General features: G+C 47.5%; 1 protein-coding gene across 1 annotated transcript; it reads right to left on the bottom strand.

Moving 5' to 3' along the window:
• Nucleotides 1-331: 331 nt before the first annotated feature.
• Nucleotides 332-15,310, bottom strand: BIRC7 (baculoviral IAP repeat containing 7). Its single transcript, XM_065414863.1, has 7 exons — nt 14,848-15,310; nt 11,254-11,353; nt 10,099-10,171; nt 9,957-10,002; nt 2,120-2,329; nt 995-1,066; nt 332-531 (listed from the first exon to the last, which is right to left on the bottom strand). Exons 1-7 carry the CDS (start codon nt 15,296-15,298, stop codon nt 332-334), a joined length of 1,152 nt encoding a protein of 383 aa, XP_065270935.1. The 5' UTR covers nt 15,299-15,310.
• Nucleotides 15,311-17,398: the final 2,088 nt, after the last annotated feature.

Here is a 17,398-nt window from a genome sequence, read left to right on the forward strand (position 1 = left end):
TTTCCCCTTCCAAAAAAACAAAAGCCTTCCAAGTTTAGAGGAGACAGACACTCTCCTCCACCCCCTTTTGGAGCTCAGGTTCTCCTGCAAAATCAGAGGGCTACAGCTCAGTGGCAAGTCTTGAAGGAAGTGGTTGTTAGCTGGAGCACAAGGTAGATGTCTAAATTCAGACCATCTACCCTGTTAGAGAAAATAACTACATTGCTTTTACAAAGCACAAGCAAGACCCTTCCAATCCATCTGAACTATACACAAGGCGTTTGAACAAAATGTTTCTATAAAACCCACCCAGTACCCCCCCACCCATGTTCCCCCTTACTCACCCCATGGTTCAGGACATGAAAGTCCTCACACTTCCCCTGATGACCGCTCTGCAGATGGGACATCGTCTCAGGCTGGGGGCACATTCCGCACACACCACCAAGTGGCCACAAGGAACGAAGACAATGGACACATCTTTGTCCATGCACACTTTGCACATCCTCTCCTCCTGCAACCGTCGCAGCTGCTCCTCCGTACTCAGTGGAGGCTCTGCTGAAAGAGACATACCGAAGTTTTATTACAGAGCAGTGTTACCTGAAATTTTTGAAAGGATCTATCTGTTCCATAGTTCAAGAGCTGGATTTAGGGCCATAGTTTTCCCTCCTTGTTTTGTTCAAGATTGTGACCATGACAATGACCAGGACAAACCCCTGCTATTCCAGTCCTGGGCCCCTCAGAGTTTGTCCACAGGTGGTGGGTTTGAGATTTGAACAGTGGGGAAGAGAGGATACAGTTAGTGAACTGTGATGTATGGGGAATCCATGGTAACTCTTTTGGGTGTATTAATCTTGCCTAACACAATAGACCCTGAATGGGGCCTGGAGGTGCTACCACATTCTGAATAAGAGGAAATTATTTTGCAATTTAACTGTTACATGGGAGGTAATGAGCCTTGGTATTTCCTGCTGTAGAGATGGTTGTGGTCCAGCCCAGGCAGATTTTATTACCTCACCTGATTCTTTTGAGCACTCAGCCTGTGTGTCTCGTCTCTGTCCTGGCAAACCTGTCTCCCTCTCCGTACGCTCTATAGAAATCAGAAGGAATGAAGATGGCATTAATGCTCCCAATGCTTAAAAAAAAAATATTTAAAAAAAAAAAAAAAAACCACAAGAAAAAAAACCACACACACACACACAAAGTGGGGTCCTTTGCTGGGATTTCAGTGATGTCCGTTCAAGTGTGCTGTGTTGCTAAATGAAAATGGTTCTCTTTAGGAGGCGGCTAACCCTGCACGCTCAGCCTGGAATCGGACAGCAAAGCTGGGTTCTCAGATTCTCATAGCAACACCAAGACTTGTTGAGGAACCATAAATCAGATAATCCAACTCCGATGAGTCCCATCCCCCCAAACAAGTGCACACAAAATTCTGATTTGGGGGGTTTTCTAAACAGAAAGATTTGTATTTTATAAAAAGGCTATTTTTGGTCAGAAAGATTGCAGCCAGCGTTGTAGCATGTTAGAGATGGAAAGGAGTGATGTAGAGCAGCATTTGTTCTTTCCTATGTAGAACTGCAGTTATACGGTGGTTGGGGGTACTAACCCTAGAAATCTTCCTTTAACAATTGCCTGTGTCCTCACAGTTGAAGCTATAAGTCATGTTATTAGCACATTTCTACCCCCCCACCAACTGCGCCTCGAATCAGACAGAGATGGAATGGCCCTCTTGAATCATCCAGTTTAAATAGCAGGCACAAAAGGAATCCATTTCTGGATTTGCTGCAATGTCAGCACTGGGTGTACACCTAAGTCTTAATGTAGTACCACAGCTTTTAAAGCAAGACGTAATAGAGAAATATTGAAAAGCAGCGAGACTCCAGGTTGCTGGGAGACCGCTAATGTAACAAATGTTCCAGTAACTAGGCACTCTGCAGACCCTTCTACAACTGAACCACTTTCCTCAGTATCACAGGGCTAAGAAGCTAAAGAAGTATTATTACATTTCATTCTAGTCTAGGAAGAGACAGTGTAGACCCAAGAGATAGGGTCACTGAAGTGCTAAAACTTCAGCGACCATCAGAGGAGGAGGTGGGATGTGATTAGATTGATCAGTGAGATTTCAGAGGCTAAACTGCCATACCTCTTTCTTCTGCACTGCTGCTCTCTTCCCCATCTACCTGAAGCAGATCCAAGACCAGTTCGGACACAGATAAGTAGCAGGTGCCAGTCAGCAGGTGTCTACTCTGGACCAAGCTCATCACCAAGCTGTGGTCAAAGCCCATCTGCAGGACGTTCTGCACTACGGAAGACTGATCCAGAGGAGATGACAATTCCCGATTCCCCACAGAATCTGTAAAGCACAGGGAGGAGACACTTTACAAAAGAGGGGGAGCTTAACAGGCTACAAAGTAGCCAACTCCATACATGGCAGGATATGGCCAGGGACTCTAATCTAATGGAGTTCTCTTTTTCAGTGTAGAATATTCTAACTATCCAACGGCCAATTTTGTATGATAGCGTTAGATAGGCAAGATGTAGTTCCACATTTCATGAGGCCATTTATGAAATTTAAACTAATCCCATAGGTCATGCCATATTCCGTCATAGTAACAGATTTAAAACAAATATTGGTCTATGGCCATTAGAATGCTACAATCTGTATATTGAATACCTCATTCCTTCTCCCATCCAGTACTGCAGGGACTCAAACGACCCTGGAATAAAGGGTGAAATTCTGGCCCTGCTGAAGTCAGTGGGAGAATTGCAGTTAACTTCAGTGAGGTCAGGATTTTACCCTCAGCATCTGAGGTGCTCAGAGGCAGAACTTTCACCCAAAGTTCCATTAAACAGAATTTAAAGAAAAAACATAGAAGGGATATCAACCTGCATGCTTCACAACATGCACCAACGGACAGTGGTAAGGAACAAAAAGCAGTCCTCCCCTCCCCGGATTGCCCAGTTCAAGTAGGTTCTTACAGCTTCTTCTAAAGCAGCTGGTATAGTTCAGTGTCAGAGAGAGAAAACTGCACTAGCGGCACCAGCTCTGGCAAGACAGTCGCTATGTTTCAGACAGTTATTCTTTCTGCACTACTCATGCCATTAAGTAAGAGCTCTGGTTTCACTGGCGTTTAAAAAAAAAAAAGGCCCCTTTTAATCACAGTTTTCACATCCCAAAACAGAGGACTCAGAACTAAAAGGCAGGGGGAGGGGGAATGCAACTATAAATCTCTCCCCTCTGATCCAATCCGTCCCATTCAAGGAAAGGCCTTTCCATGAGAATCTGAAATAAAATACCTAAGGCCTGGTCTACACTACGAGTTTAGGTCAACTTTAGCTGCGTTAAATCGAATTAAGCCTGGACACGTTCACACGACGAAGCCCTTTCTTTCGACTTAAAGGGCCCTTTAAACCGGTTTCTTTACTCCACCTCCGACGAGGGGATTAGCGATAAAATCGGCCTTAGTGGGTCAGAATTGGGTTAGTGTGGACGGAATTCGACGTTATTGGCCTCCGGGAGCTATCCCACAGTGCTTCATTGTGACCACTCTGGACAGCACTCTCAACTCAGATGCACTGGCCAGGTAGACAGGAAAAGTCCCGCGAATGTTTGAATTTCATTTCCTGTTTGCTGAGCGTGGAGAGCACAGGTGACCACGCAGAGCTCATCAGCACAGGTAACCGTGATGGAGTCCCAGGATCGCAAAAGAGCTCCAGCATGGACAGAACAGGAGGTACGGGATCTGCTCGCCATATGGGGAGATGAATCAGTGCTGGCTGAACTCCGAAGCAGTAAACGAAATGGCAAAATATTAGAAAAGGTCTCCAAGGCCATGAAGGACAGAGGCCATAACAGGGACGCACAGCAGTGCCGCTTGAAAATTAAGGAGCTAAGGCAAGCCTACCACAAAGCCAGAGAAGCAAACGGAAGGTCCGGGGCTGAGCCGCAAACATGCCACTTCTACGCGGAGGTGCATGCCATTCTAGGGGGTGCAGCCACCACTACCCCAACCGTGTGCTATGAGTCCCTCACTGGAGAAACACACAGGGAAGCGGGTTCGGGGTACGAGGAAGATGAGGATGAAGATAATGTAAATAGCTCACAGCAGCAAGGAAGCGGAGAAACCGGTTTCCCCAACAGCCAGGATATGTTTATCACCCTGGACCTGGAACCAGTAACCCCCGAACTCACCCAAGACCCTGGGGGCACACAGGGGACCTCTGGTGAGTGTACCTTTGTAAATATTACACATGGTTTAAAAGCAAGCGTGTTTAATGATTAATGATTAATTTGCCCTGGCAATCGCGGCCAGTACAGCTACTGGAAAAGTCTGTTAACGTGTATGGGGATGGAGCGGAAATCCTCCAGGGACATCTCCAGAAAGCTCTCCTTCATGTACTCCCAAAGCCTTTGCAAAAGGTTTCTGGGGAGGGCTGCCTTATCCCGTCCGCCATGGTAGGACACTTTACCACGCCAGGCCAGTAGCACGTAGTCTGGAATCATTGCATAACAAAGCATGGCAGCGTATGGTCCCGGTGTTTGCTGGCATGCAGACAACATCCATTCCTTATTGCTCTTTGTTATCCTCAGGAGAGTGATATTCACGGTCACCTGGTTGAAATGGGGCAATTTTATTAAGGGGACATTCAGAGGTGCCCCTTCCTGCTCTGCTGAACAGAAATATTCCCCGCTGTTAGCCACGCGGTGGGGGGGAGGGGTGAAGTGATCATCCCAGAGAATTGGGTGTGTGGGGGAGGGGAATTAGTTGGGTTTGTGCTGCATGTTAACCCTGAAACCGCAGCCCCTCCTTTTACATTGCAAACCCATTTTAAATGGCCAACCCAACGGGTGCTTGGTATGGTTAATGAGAGCAGTACTGTTTGAAACCATCCCCACATGTTAAGAAGGTTAAAAAAGCCAAAACACTGTGTCTTACCATGGCTGCCTGCAAGCTGAAATCTGTGGCCTGGCAGTGCGTGAGTTATCTCTCACACCAAACCGGCAGGCCCTCAATATAAGAGGAAAAATGCGACCTTGTAACGAAAGCACATGTGCTGTGTAATGTGAACAGCAAAATTTAACGTGAAAGAGTGTACCCACTGTTCTCTAAAATGTGTCTTTTAACCACCTCTCCCTTCTCCTCCACCAGCTGCAAATCTTTCTCCTTCACAGAGGCTAGTGAAGATTCGAAAGCGAAAGCGAAGGACGCGTGATGAAATGTTTACAGAACTACAGACTGCCTCCCACGCTGACAGAGCACAGCAGAATGCGTGGAGGCAGTCAATGACTGATTATAGAAAAGCCCAATATGAGCGAGAGGAGAGGTGGCGTGCTCAATCGCGGGCTGAAGATGAGAGGTGGCGTCAGCTTGCACACAGAAGGCAAGAGTCGATGCTCCAGCTGCTGGAGCATCAAACTGATATGCTCCAGCGTATGGTTGAGCTGCAGGAAAGGCAGCAGGAGCAGAGACCGCCGCTACAGCCCCTGTGTAACCAACAGCCCTCCTCCCCAAGTCCCATTGCCTCCTCACCCAGACGCCCAAGAACACGGTGGGGGGGGCCTCCGGCCACCCAGTCACTCCACCCCAGATGATTTCCCGAGCAATAAGTGTTAAAGTTTTAAAGTTTTAAACTGCAGTGTGTCCTTTTCCTTCCCTCCTCCCCCACCTATCCCGGGCTACCTTTGCAATTATCCCCCTAGTTGTGTGATGAATTAATAAAGAATGCATGAATGTGAAGTAACAATGACTTTATTGCCTCTGCAAGTGGTGCTTGAAGGGGGGAGGGTAGGGGAGGGTGGGGTGGTTGGTTTACAGGGAAGTAGAGTTAACCGGGTGGGTGGGGGGGCGGAGATTTCATCAAGGAGAAACAAACAGAAGTTTCACACCGTAGCCTGGCCAGTCACAAAACTCGTTTTCAAAGCTTCTCTGATGCGCACCGCGCCATGCTGTGCTCCTCTAACCGCCCTGGTGTCTGGCTGCGCGTAATCAGCGGCCAGGTGATTTGCCTCAACCTCCCACCCCGCCATAAATGTCTCCCCCTTACTCTCACAGATATTGTGGAGCGCACAGCAAGCAGCAATAACAATGGGGATATTCTTTTCGCTAAGGTCTGAGCGAGTCAGTAAGCTGCACCAGCGCGCTTTTAAACGTCCAAATGCACATTCTACCACCATTCGGCACTTGCTCAGCCTGTAGTTGAACAGGTCCTGACTCCTGTCCAGGCTGCCTGTGTACGGCTTCATGAGCCATGGCATTAAGAGGTAGGCTGGGTCCCCAAGGATCACGATAGGCATTTCAACATCCCCAACGGTTATTTTCTGGTCCGGGAAGAAAGTCCCTTCCTCCAGCTTTCGAAACAGAACAGAGTGCCTGAAGACGCGAGCATCATGTACACTTCCCGGCCAGCCCACATTGATGTTGGTGAAACGTCCCTTGTGATCCACCAGGGCTTGCAGCAGCATTGAGAAGTACCCCTTGCGGTTTACGTACTCGGTGGCTTGGTGCTCCGGTGCCAAGATAGGGATATGGGTTCCGTCTATCGCCCCACCACAGTTTGGGAATCCCATTGCAGCAAAGCCATCCACTATGGCCTGCACGTTTCCCAGAGTCACTACCCTTGATATCACCAGGTCTCTCATTGCCCTGGCAACTTGGATCACAGCAGCCCCCACAGTAGATTTGCCCACTCCAAATTGATTCCCGACTGACCGGTAGCTGTCTGGCGTTGCAAGCTTCCACAGGGCTATCGCCACTCGCTTCTCAACTGTGAGGGCTGCTCTCATCCTGGTATTCTGGTGCTTCAGGGCAGGGGAAAGCAAGTCACAAAGTTCCATGAAAGTGCCCTTACGCATGCGAAAGTTTCGCAGCCACTGGGAATCGTCCCACACCTGCAGCATGATGCGGTCCCACCAGTCTGTGCTTGTTTCCCGGGCCCAGAATCGGCGTTCCACGGCATCAACCTGCCCCAGGAACACCATGATTTCCACATTGCTGGGGCCTGTGCCTTGTGAGAGGTCTAGGTCCATGTCCATTTCCTCATCACTCTCGTCGCCGCGCTGCAATCGCCTCCTCCTCGGCTGGTCCTGGTTTTGCTTTGGCATGTCCTGGCTCTGCATATACTCCAGGACAATGCGCGTGGTGTTCATAGTGCTCATAATTGCCGCGGTGATCTGAGCGGGCTCCATGATCCCAGTGCTAGCTATGGCGTCTGGTCTGAAAAAAGGCGCGAAACTAGTATCCGACGGACCAGGGGAAGGAGGGAGGGAGGGGCGAGTGACGACATGGCGTACAGGTACAGGGAATTAAAATCAAGAAAGGTGGCTGTGCATCAGGGAGAAACACAAACAACTGTCACACAGAATGGCCCCCCCCAGAGATTTAACTCAAAAGCCTGGGTTTAGCAGGCCGTTGATTTGACGGAGGGAGGGGGGAAGGAAATGAATACAGAACAAATCTATTTTTTACATCTTAAGACGACGGTGCAGCATGACTGATAGCCCTCGGCATTTTCTGGGTGCTTGGCAGCAAATACTGGGCGCTTGGCAGTTAGCCTTCAGGCCTATTGCACGATCTGCTGCTCAGGGAAGACTCTGCTAACGTGCGATGAGCCAACAGGGCGCTTGGCAGAAAATGGCATACTACGACTGATAACCATCATCATCAAGACAGTTCCATAGGACTGAGCAGGTCTGCCCAGGTGCCCATGATCGACAGCCACTGCTGTACGACGAGGACGGTTACCAGTTGTAATAAACCATCTAATGCCAAAAGGCAAAAGGCAAGGGGCTGGTGCAATGCAGCCCCACGGCTGCCGGCACCCAGATCGCCAATGAAGGCTACCAGTCATGCTGCACCGTCTACCGCCAAAAGGCAGTTAGCTGCTGCTGCGTAGCAATGCAGTCCCACGTCTGCCGGCACCCAGATGACATATGGTGACGGTGAGCTGAGCTGAGCGGGCTCCATGCTTGCCGTGGTATGTTGTCTGCACAGGTAACCCAGGTAAAAAGGCACGAATCTATTGTCTGCCGTTGCTCTGACGGAGGGGGAGGGGCCTGACGACATGTACCCCGAACCCCCCGCGACACTGTTTTGCATCATTCGGGCATTGGGATCTCAACCCAGAATTCCAATGGGCGGCAGAGATTGCGGGAACTGTGGGATAGCTACCCATAGTGCAATGCTCCGGAAGTCGACGCTAGCCTCGGTACTGTGGACGCGGTCCGCCGACTAGAGCACTTAGAGCATTTTATGTGGGGGGACACAAAATCGGCTGTATACAACCGATTTCTATAAAACCGGCTTCTATTAATTCGATCTAATTTCGTAGTGTAGACATACCCTCAGTACCATAGTGGTGGTCATTCCATAGCCCGCGATAGGTTGAGGAGGAAGCTATGTCTACACAACAAGCCAGGACTGCAATTCCCCTTCCAGTGTACATATACTCATGATAGCTCAATGAAAGCTAGTGCAAATATAAGTGATAGTACAGCTGCAGGAGCCTGGGCAGCAGCAACAGAGGAACAGCGGAGCAGTGCTAAGTGTGCACCCACCTGTTTTAGATGGGATTGTACTCAGCGTGTCTCATCCATGCCTCTGCTGCCCTAATGACCGTGGCTATACTACTATTTGCTCACACTAGTTCTCACTGAGCTAGTGAAACTATGTGCACACGAGCAGGGCAATCCCCCTCCTAGCTCGGAGATGTAGATCATTTGAAGATTCATGGCGAAACTGGAAAGATCTTATTCTATATCACTTAGCAGTCCCTTGGCAGACACCTCAGACAACCCCAGCAGAGGCTTTGGAACAGCCTGAATTTGTTCACTTTTCCTTCCTAAGCGTGAGCTTTTGAAATGCTTCTGGGTTGGCCTTAGCCACCACCTGCCACCATTTTCCTCTCTGCAGAGATTCAGAGTGTTACAAAGACAGACCTGCAGAAAATCCTGTCTGCTTAGTGCACCCATGGCAAAGTTCATAGGACTGAGGCAAGCAGTGGAAAATTCTCTCAGAAAGACAAGATGGGCGCCAAGAAGAAACTGTTTTCCTAGCCTAGTCTCATGTTTACATGCTGCTTCCACAAGGCTGCCACCACTCCCCAAGCCTGTAAAGGGTAGCTTTCTTCCCTTACTCCTCAAACTTAGAATGCAGTGGCTTTTGTATCCAACTTCCAAAGGTCTCTGTGTGTTGAAGATCTAGCCCCCCCAACCACCATTTCCAGAAACAGCTGGCTTTAAACTCTCCTCCATATCAACCTCAAAAAGGCACCCAAGAACCACTCGCAAGCTCTTCTACTGGCAGATTTACTTTTAAAATACCTTCATTGTGGGTTCTGAGGACACAGGCAATATTATCACTAGCAATGGAGGAGCCTACAGAAATTGAGATGAGCACCCAAGATTCTGAATGCTAACCGTGTGTCTTGTACCGCAAAATTGGTCGCTCAAGAAACTAGACTTAACTGATTTTAGTTCACTGGCCATTCTGAGAAGTTAAAAAAAAAAAAAAATTTGGAATGAGATGAAACATTTTGTAGGAAACAAAATTTAATCAGTTTAAATAATTGGAAAGTCGTTTGAATAAAAAAATGGACACTCAATTTAATAGCGTCAAAATGAAGTGTTCTGATTTTTTCAAAAGTTGAGGGCTTCCCACGCCCCAACCAAGACAATTTGGTACATTCAACACAAGTTTGCTGAATGTTTTCACCAACCTGAATCTGCATTTTTTGGCAAAAAAAAAAGCTTTGGCTGAAAAGTAACATCCAGCTTTAGCAGGCACTTTCAACAGCAGAGCTCACCTGGGTTTCAGGTCCCAGAGGAAGTATCTTAGTAATAATTCTGGAAGCTATTTCACATCAAAATGCAAGCCTCTCAGAAAGGGATTCTGCCTGCAAACTCTAGAATATGTGGAAGCCAGAGCAATAGATCTGCAGCACTTTCATCAAAAAGGCAAGACAATATGCATTTCCACACAAACCTTGGGGTACAGGGGGATCTTGTTCAGCCCGTTGCCAGGAGCCTCCCTGAAAACATCACAAGACACAAAACAGTCACAGGAGGGAAGTGTCTCCTCAAACCTTCCCCCCCTCCACTGCACAAAAAACGCATTTAAAACTCACTGGAGCGTTGAAGTCAGAGTCCTGAACACTGCTAACAAAGTCTCTGCCCCTTGACTGCAGCAAAAACTCACACCTGCGGAGAAAAAGGCAAATACCCAGTGAAGGACAGCAGACCTTGTCTGAAATTCAACATCATGAGGGTGGTACTAAGCTCCCTAATGAAACAGGGTGTATATAGCAACATCTTTACGTACAAAGCGCAAATGTCATTCTTGCCACAGTGGACAGGCCCTCCCTGCTGTAAAAAAATCTTCCTGGTCAAGCAGAAAGACTGGTGGTTTGAGGCTCCTGATCTCCCCAGAACAGGTCAGACTTCATTTTAGGGCTGTGAGATTGGCTTTTGCAATTGAGCCTTTCAGACAGACTGGATCACGGGGAAAACGGGTTTGTGGCCTCACCTGTAAGAGCCACCACACCAGGACTAGGTGTATGACATCTTGCCATTTACACATGAAGGCCAATACAAGTGGAATAGAAGGGCTGCTCTGATGCCAGTAAGAGACAAGGGCAGTGTTAAAGTTACCATGAAGCAGTGGTAATAGAGATTGACCCACAGATCACGGTCCATAAACTCTATAGACGTTGGGGTCTGAACTCGGCAGCTCAGGCGGAGTTCTAGTGTGTGATTTTGATTGAAAAGCATTAGACTTGTAGACGCAGGTCGTGTAGATTTGTACAATGCCTAACCCAACAGCTCTCCACTTGGTTATGGCCTTGAGGGGCTACAATGATAGACGTGTACAATGATTATCATCACCACCACCTGAATGAGGGAGAGAAAAGGTTGCAACAGTAACAATGCAGCTTATTAGGATGGGAGCTTCCGGGGTAGTTCTCAGGAACTACCAAGAGACTGACCTCACTAAAATTCCTGCTTTGACCACAAGCTGTTCCAGGATATATAGTTTTTATGATGCAAATCGGACATAAGCCACCAGATTCATTTCACGTAGGCTTATCAGCTAGCAGCACTATTTGTTCACTATTGAGCTGGTTGGATTTGAACTGATAACAGAGATAGACGGCTCTACATACTAATAATCCAGTTAAATCTCACCTGGGGCACGAGGTTTGACTGTGGAGCAAGGTCCATTCAGTATAAAGCTGACTAATGTGTAGTTCAGCCCCAACAAGCATTAGTATACCATGAATTACCTTGGAAACCATTTGGCATGTTCCCTCCAGGGGTCATCTCCAAGCTCCCAGTTCCTCAAGCTGCCATCACAGTAAAAACACCTCACAGTGTCACCTTGACCTGAAAGGAGCATTAAGAGAAGATCGGATGTCAGGTACATGAGCAGCTAGTTACACTAACCCACAGGCAATTTGATGTTGCTACCAGGAGAGCTGGGGGGAGGTACAGTATGTTTAATTGTTACCATAACAGGCTACCAGACCAAACTGTTGAGCACACATCACAACTGTCCCAGGACTCTGGCTCACTACTTCTGCAGCTTGCCCCTGTTCAGAGACAGGGAGTCAAGTCAGAGCACTGGTTCAAAATTTGAGTTCTAGCTGGCTTGCCTAAGTTGCACCAATCAATTATTGGGATTCCAGTGTTGGGTCAATGAACATTTTGGGTGGAAACTTCATGGATTCTCTGTACATCCCCTTTGTGGGCGCATGTCCACTCCCACTGCACACAGCTACCCCCTCCTGTTTCTTCATCCAGCAAACTGCTCCCCCATGAAGGCTGCCAACTAGGGGTCCATGAAATTGGTTTACACCACTCCCCCTAGTAATAGGAGTCCTCATTATAAAGATCCCAAGCCATCCAGCCCAGGGAGGAAACTGGGCAAGAGATTCAGTTGCTTTAACAATATCAGCATGCTTGCTACAGGGCATGATTTTGAATAAAGCAATATATAAAGTTACACCTTCCCACTCAGCGAGTTATACTTGGGTCCCACTAAAAAGAGAATTTCTGGGAGTGGATAGGCCTTCCAGTCATAAGCTGGACCCCTTAAGGAGTTTCAATACAGCTGTTCCAAAACACTGGGCATTCAGAAGTCCTTGAATGCTCTAAAACAAGGGACCTATGTGGATCAGATGACTGGCAATGCTCTGGAATTGCCCAGTCTAAGTGACCTCTGGGTTTGCCATGTTGTTGGATTGTTTCCCGATGGATCCCCATTCTCAGTATTATGTTTTCAACAGCCGGTCTGCAGGTAGAAAATAAATTCCAAAGCAAATCTGACAAAGGGTTCCAACTACAACCTCTGCCTTCTGGTTTATTCTGTTTTCCTGAGCTGGTTGTTCTTTTGTCAGTAGTGTTTGGCTCTAGAGCATACATAACTATAATTCCAGAAAAGCTATGAGCTAGTACACAGTGGAGATTTCACATCTGGTTGCTCAGATCAGGACTAGTAATAAGAGGTACCTCCTCACACCATTTCTTGTGAAGTACACTGCAAAGCCTTCTCAAGGAACTCAATGAGAGTCATTTAGGCTACGTTAGTATTCATGTGCATTTAATATATAGTAAACAAATACTGTGCACGTAGTTAGACTATAGAAGGGAATAACGTGTCTAGTGCTACATTAAGAATTTTAGTTCCACAGAGGGATTCTATCAATGCGATAAACCAGAACAGCAGCTCACTGGGTCAACCCCTACAGAACTATAGGTGAAATACAGGTTGTGGAAGGCATGGAGGTACAAATGCAGTGCTTGCATGTGTAGAGAGATTAGATAAACTGTCACAGAACAAACCAAGGAATTTTAGACACCGTCTCCGTAAGCATGTGGGGCTATAGTTCGTGGATGTTGGGGGGGGGGGAGGGGGAGAGCTCACACACTTCAGCCAGAAAAACCCGAGGCTTTACACTGGTGATGCCCCGTGAGTAGGAGTTTTCAGACCAAGACAGGAATAGCATTCAAAGACAATGAAGATTTAAAATTTTAGCGTTAGAGTTAAAAATTGAGCAGTTTTCAAAGTGATTCCTCAGATGAAAAGCCCCAAACTCAAATTTCCATTCATGACTCAGAATTACAGGTAGTTAGAGAGCTAGACAGAGCCTAAGAGAGACTTCTCTATCCAAGAGCATGAAACTAGCTGGGATCCATGGAGCCCAAAACAACTTCTGAAGAGGGGACACCTACAGACAGATGAGTCTTCCTTTTTAAGGAATAAATATAAAAACTCCACGCTGTCCCCTCCATAACACATTCTACTTAGCTTCTACTTGAACTGTTTGAAGGTCATAACTCACGTTAGACTTCACATTTAGCCAAGTGCTCAGATACGAAAGAGTGTGGTACAAATGAGGCACATAGCAAGTCAACAGTTATGTCCCCTCATTGCTGTTACCATTATCCTCATTTGTCTGTCACACCCCTTGTTGCGCTTAGTCTTAAACTTAAAATAAGCTCCTCAGAGCAGAGACTTTCCACTATAGGTTTGTGCCAAACCTGACCCAACAGTGGGGAAGTGAGAGGTCTTTTTGATCTGTGTTTACACAGCACAATGGGGTCATAGATCCATGCCCAGCGCTCCTACGCAATACCACATTACCAAGAAGAGGAGACTCCGAATCCCAACTGAGACTGCTACATTAAAAATAAGTGTAAATGCAATTGGAAAGCCCCAAAGCCAAGTTACCAAAGGATGGAGTTTGACCTCACAGGGCACTGTCGTAAGAAAGGGGTGTGCTCTAACTAGGTTCCCCACGGTGGTGGCATTTGCAGCCTAGGCCTTAATTCTGTCCCAGTGCTGTGAGAATGTTGTGCAGGGGATAAGCTGTGTCTGAATCTCATGTCTCTGCTGTTCAGGAGGGTCCAGCTAAGGAGAATTCTGTGGCCCCTCACACCTAGAAGAGGAGAGTCAAGTTGTGGCTCTACTGGAGAGGGCTTCATGATATGGCTGGCACCAACCCCCCCCTGCTTATGTACCACAGTATATGGGTGCAGTATAAACCCCCCCCCCTAAATAGAGCTTGTCTAACAGGACACATCATGCAGATCTACTGTTGCACACAGAGGGAGGCTTTCCCTACCCTAGGTACCTGTATATAGCCTTGGCAGAATTAAATGTTTTTATATAATTTTGATAGCTAATAAGCTTTATTTTTTTAAATTAAAATTCGAGGTTTTCAAACTGTGGGGTGTGCCCCCCCAGGAGGGCAGAGGAACATTCAGGGGCGGGGGAGACAAATGGTGCCACTAGCCCCACATGGCAGGGGTCAGGGAGGGCGCACCACCTCCACCCCCGACTCACCTCAGCGGGCCACCTAGCCCGTGGATCAGTGTCAACATGCACCATGGCCCCGTGCTGATTTCTGCTCCCGGCAGCCTCCACACCCAGCGCTGGCTCCACCCCCAGAGACCGTTACACACACCTTCCCCCACCCTGTAAACCTGAGGGGGGGGGGGATGGACCAAAAATTGTAACTCGAAGGAGGGGCTCAGCTCAAAAAGTTGAAAACCGCTGATTTAATTTTTCACTGAGAGGGATATCTTGGGGGGGGGGGGAGGAGGGAGGAGAAAGGATGTCAGAATTATTTAAACAGTAGATGTTGAGATTCAAAAACGTTAAAGCTTTATAACTATTAAAAGGCAAGTTGTCAACGTCACGTGTCAAAATACAGAGTAAAATATCCTTAAAAATCAAACTCTAATAAGTCTCAAGCAACTATTTGCCTCTCTGTAAATTATCATCATCAATGGAAATATTTGTCAATTTCACTGCACGTGCACAAACTGATGTGTATCGACATTTATCGATAAAGCTCTAGTCCTGCCATGCCTACCTGTATAGAAGAACCCTGCTCTGGCCAGTTGCTCAGGATACAGCTCTGTGTACGGTGGCCAGCTCTGGAAAGTGGCTAGTCGCATCGCCTCGGTTTCCATCTCCGGGTATTCTGGTTGACTGGGTAGGGCTGCCTCTTCCACATCCATCCTCTGTAGAAGGCTGAGGATCTGCCCATCCACATAGTCCAAGATCTCCAGAAAGGGGAGCATTTGCTGGTTGCCAACATCTTCACCACAGATAAACTTACAGGTAGGAAAAAATTTTTGGTGCTCTCGCATGGGTTGATCCTCAGCCTCCCAGCTCCTCAAGATACCGCCACAGCAGAAGCACTGCACTCGGTCGCCAGGACCCAGGAAGAAAAAGCCAGCCTTAGCCAGGTCTGTGGCAGAGACAGGTGAGCTCTCTGGCCACTGCCGGAAAGTCCTCAGTCTCTTCTCCTCGCTCCGCATGCTGGTCTTAGACAGCCGAAAATGCCTTTGCCCAGACCTGATCTCCTCTGGGGGAAAGCTGTCCTCCATGTCCCAGCACTGACAGAGGGGAAAAAAATATATATAAGACAATCCCTCAGTGACCAGCTGTATTCCCCATGTCAGGCAGCACTCAGACTGCCAGTCTGCATTCACATCCCCACAGCTCATCCTGCTACATGTTCTAGAAAGCTCGTGGTCTCAACAAAGCCAAGCATGTTCCTGAATTGCAGCCAAACCACAGATCCAGATTGTCTATGCCCTGCTGCTGCTTTTTCCTACCCCTTTACATCTGTCCCCACTAGTGTCTGGAGGGAAGAGACCAGCAGTTTTTCTCTTCCAGTCTCTCAAGTCACAGGGAAGCTGAAGCGGTTTGCAAGAAAAGCAAAAACAAGGCAAGGCCTATTCAATGTACTTGGACAACGTCACTCCAGCTTTCAGTCTCTGATCTGAGCAGTGAATACTCAGTCACCTCTCTAGCCTTTAACAGAAGTATAAAAAGGATTTAAATTCCTCGGTTTGCTTTTCTAGAGAGACGTGTTCAACAAGCCAGAAGCCTACACAGAATAGCTAAGATCCAAGCAAATGTTTCCTCAGATTATCCCTTTTATAACCAAACAAGCCTCCAGTTACACAGGTCGCATATTCCATTAGCAGGCTTCTCTTCTCCTGATGTGTATACATTTAGTATTTGTTAGTATGGCAGTCTGTGGCCTGAAGCTGAGTCAGCAGCTTGTGACTGATCATTCCTACCCATCCCATTTCACAGTACACCCCACCACTGCAGCAGAACCACTACAGAAGTAGCCTAAAATGTTGAGGCCTACTTTCCTATATTGGTTTCCCAATGTCACAGTTAATGGTGGTAGTGGTTTGCTGCCTTCACTAGTCCTATATCAAAGGAAGGCTGAAATTAAAGAAAATATATTACTTGATTATCCAAGCCTCCCCCCCTACTCAAACTGAAGTAATATTCCCCAGATATCTGTAAGCAGCTCTGCAGGGCTACCACCACTTCTGTATTGCCAGCAAAAGTAGACACAAAAAGGCTCTGGGCCTAAATCGTCTCTCGCTCACACAGGAGCTATTATTTAACAAGAGTCAGAGCATTCTAAAGACATTTACTATCAAGATGTGGCCAACTATCACCTTGCCCACTTTACTGCATGGTGCACCCCTTTCCTTTACCCTTTGGGAGCTTTTGGTAGCCTGAGGGGAATTATATAGCACCTAACACAGTGGTTCTCAAACTTTTGTGCTGGTGACCCCGTTCACATAGCAAGCCTCTGAGTGCGACCCCCCCTTATAAATTAAAAACACTTTTTATATATTTAACACCATTATAAATGCTGGAGACAAAGCAGGGTTTGGGGTGGAGGCTGACAGCTCACAACGCCCCCATGTAATAACCTCGTGACCCCCTGAGAGGTCCCGACCCCCAGTTTGAGAGCCCCTGACCTAGCACATTGTAGGCCCATTCTTTACGATTAGTACCTTGTTCACAGAGAGGCCAATGACAGAGGTGATATGGAGTCCTAGCTACCCTAGTAAAAGTCCCTCCAGAAAAGGGTGGCAGTACATTGGTGGGTGGGTGTGGAGAAGCTTACTCTGGCATTGCCTGTGAGATACATGTCCCACGAGTGACAGACTGAAATCACCATTAGTCGGAGTCCAGCATTTCATGGGCACTCACCATTCACTGACAGACAGTCCCAGCTGCTCAATGGAGCCTGCTCACCCGCACCTCTCCCCCACAGAAAGCAAGGCAGAAAAAAAAACCCATTATTAGCAGGACAGCTGGAATTTCCTTCCATAGCCAGAGCTGGACAAACCTAAGTGGAGGAGAGAAAGGCCCTGAATGCCCATGCTAAAAAGAAAGGGGGTTTGTGCTTAATACACTGAAGTAATTGTTTGAGAACTGGTGTAAAAGAAATCCATGTAAAATTGCTAGAGTCAGTGAGACCAGGGGATTTGCAGAGCAGTGAAGGTAAAGGTACTTGGAGGCTGCTTTAACCTACATACCAGATTTGGCTCTCAGATCTCCGAAGAGCTTCTGAGCTACTTCCTTGTTTGGGGCAGTTC

This window comes from Emys orbicularis, chromosome 12 (genome assembly GCF_028017835.1).
Source record: "Emys orbicularis isolate rEmyOrb1 chromosome 12, rEmyOrb1.hap1, whole genome shotgun sequence".
In the NCBI taxonomy this organism is placed as follows: domain Eukaryota; kingdom Metazoa; phylum Chordata; order Testudines; family Emydidae; genus Emys; species Emys orbicularis.

Coding starts and splice junctions, on each gene's coding strand:
- BIRC7 (XM_065414863.1), bottom strand. CDS start 15,298: ATGCGGAGCGAGGAGAAGAGACTGAGGACTTTCCGGCAGTGGCCAGAG. Junction 1,067..2,119: donor CAGCAGTGCAGAAGAAAGAG/GTATGGCAGTTT, acceptor TGATTTCTATAG/AGCGTACGGAGAGGGAGACA. Junction 532..994: donor TGAGTGCTCAAAAGAATCAG/GTGAGGTAATAA, acceptor CTCTTTCAGCAG/AGCCTCCACTGAGTACGGAG.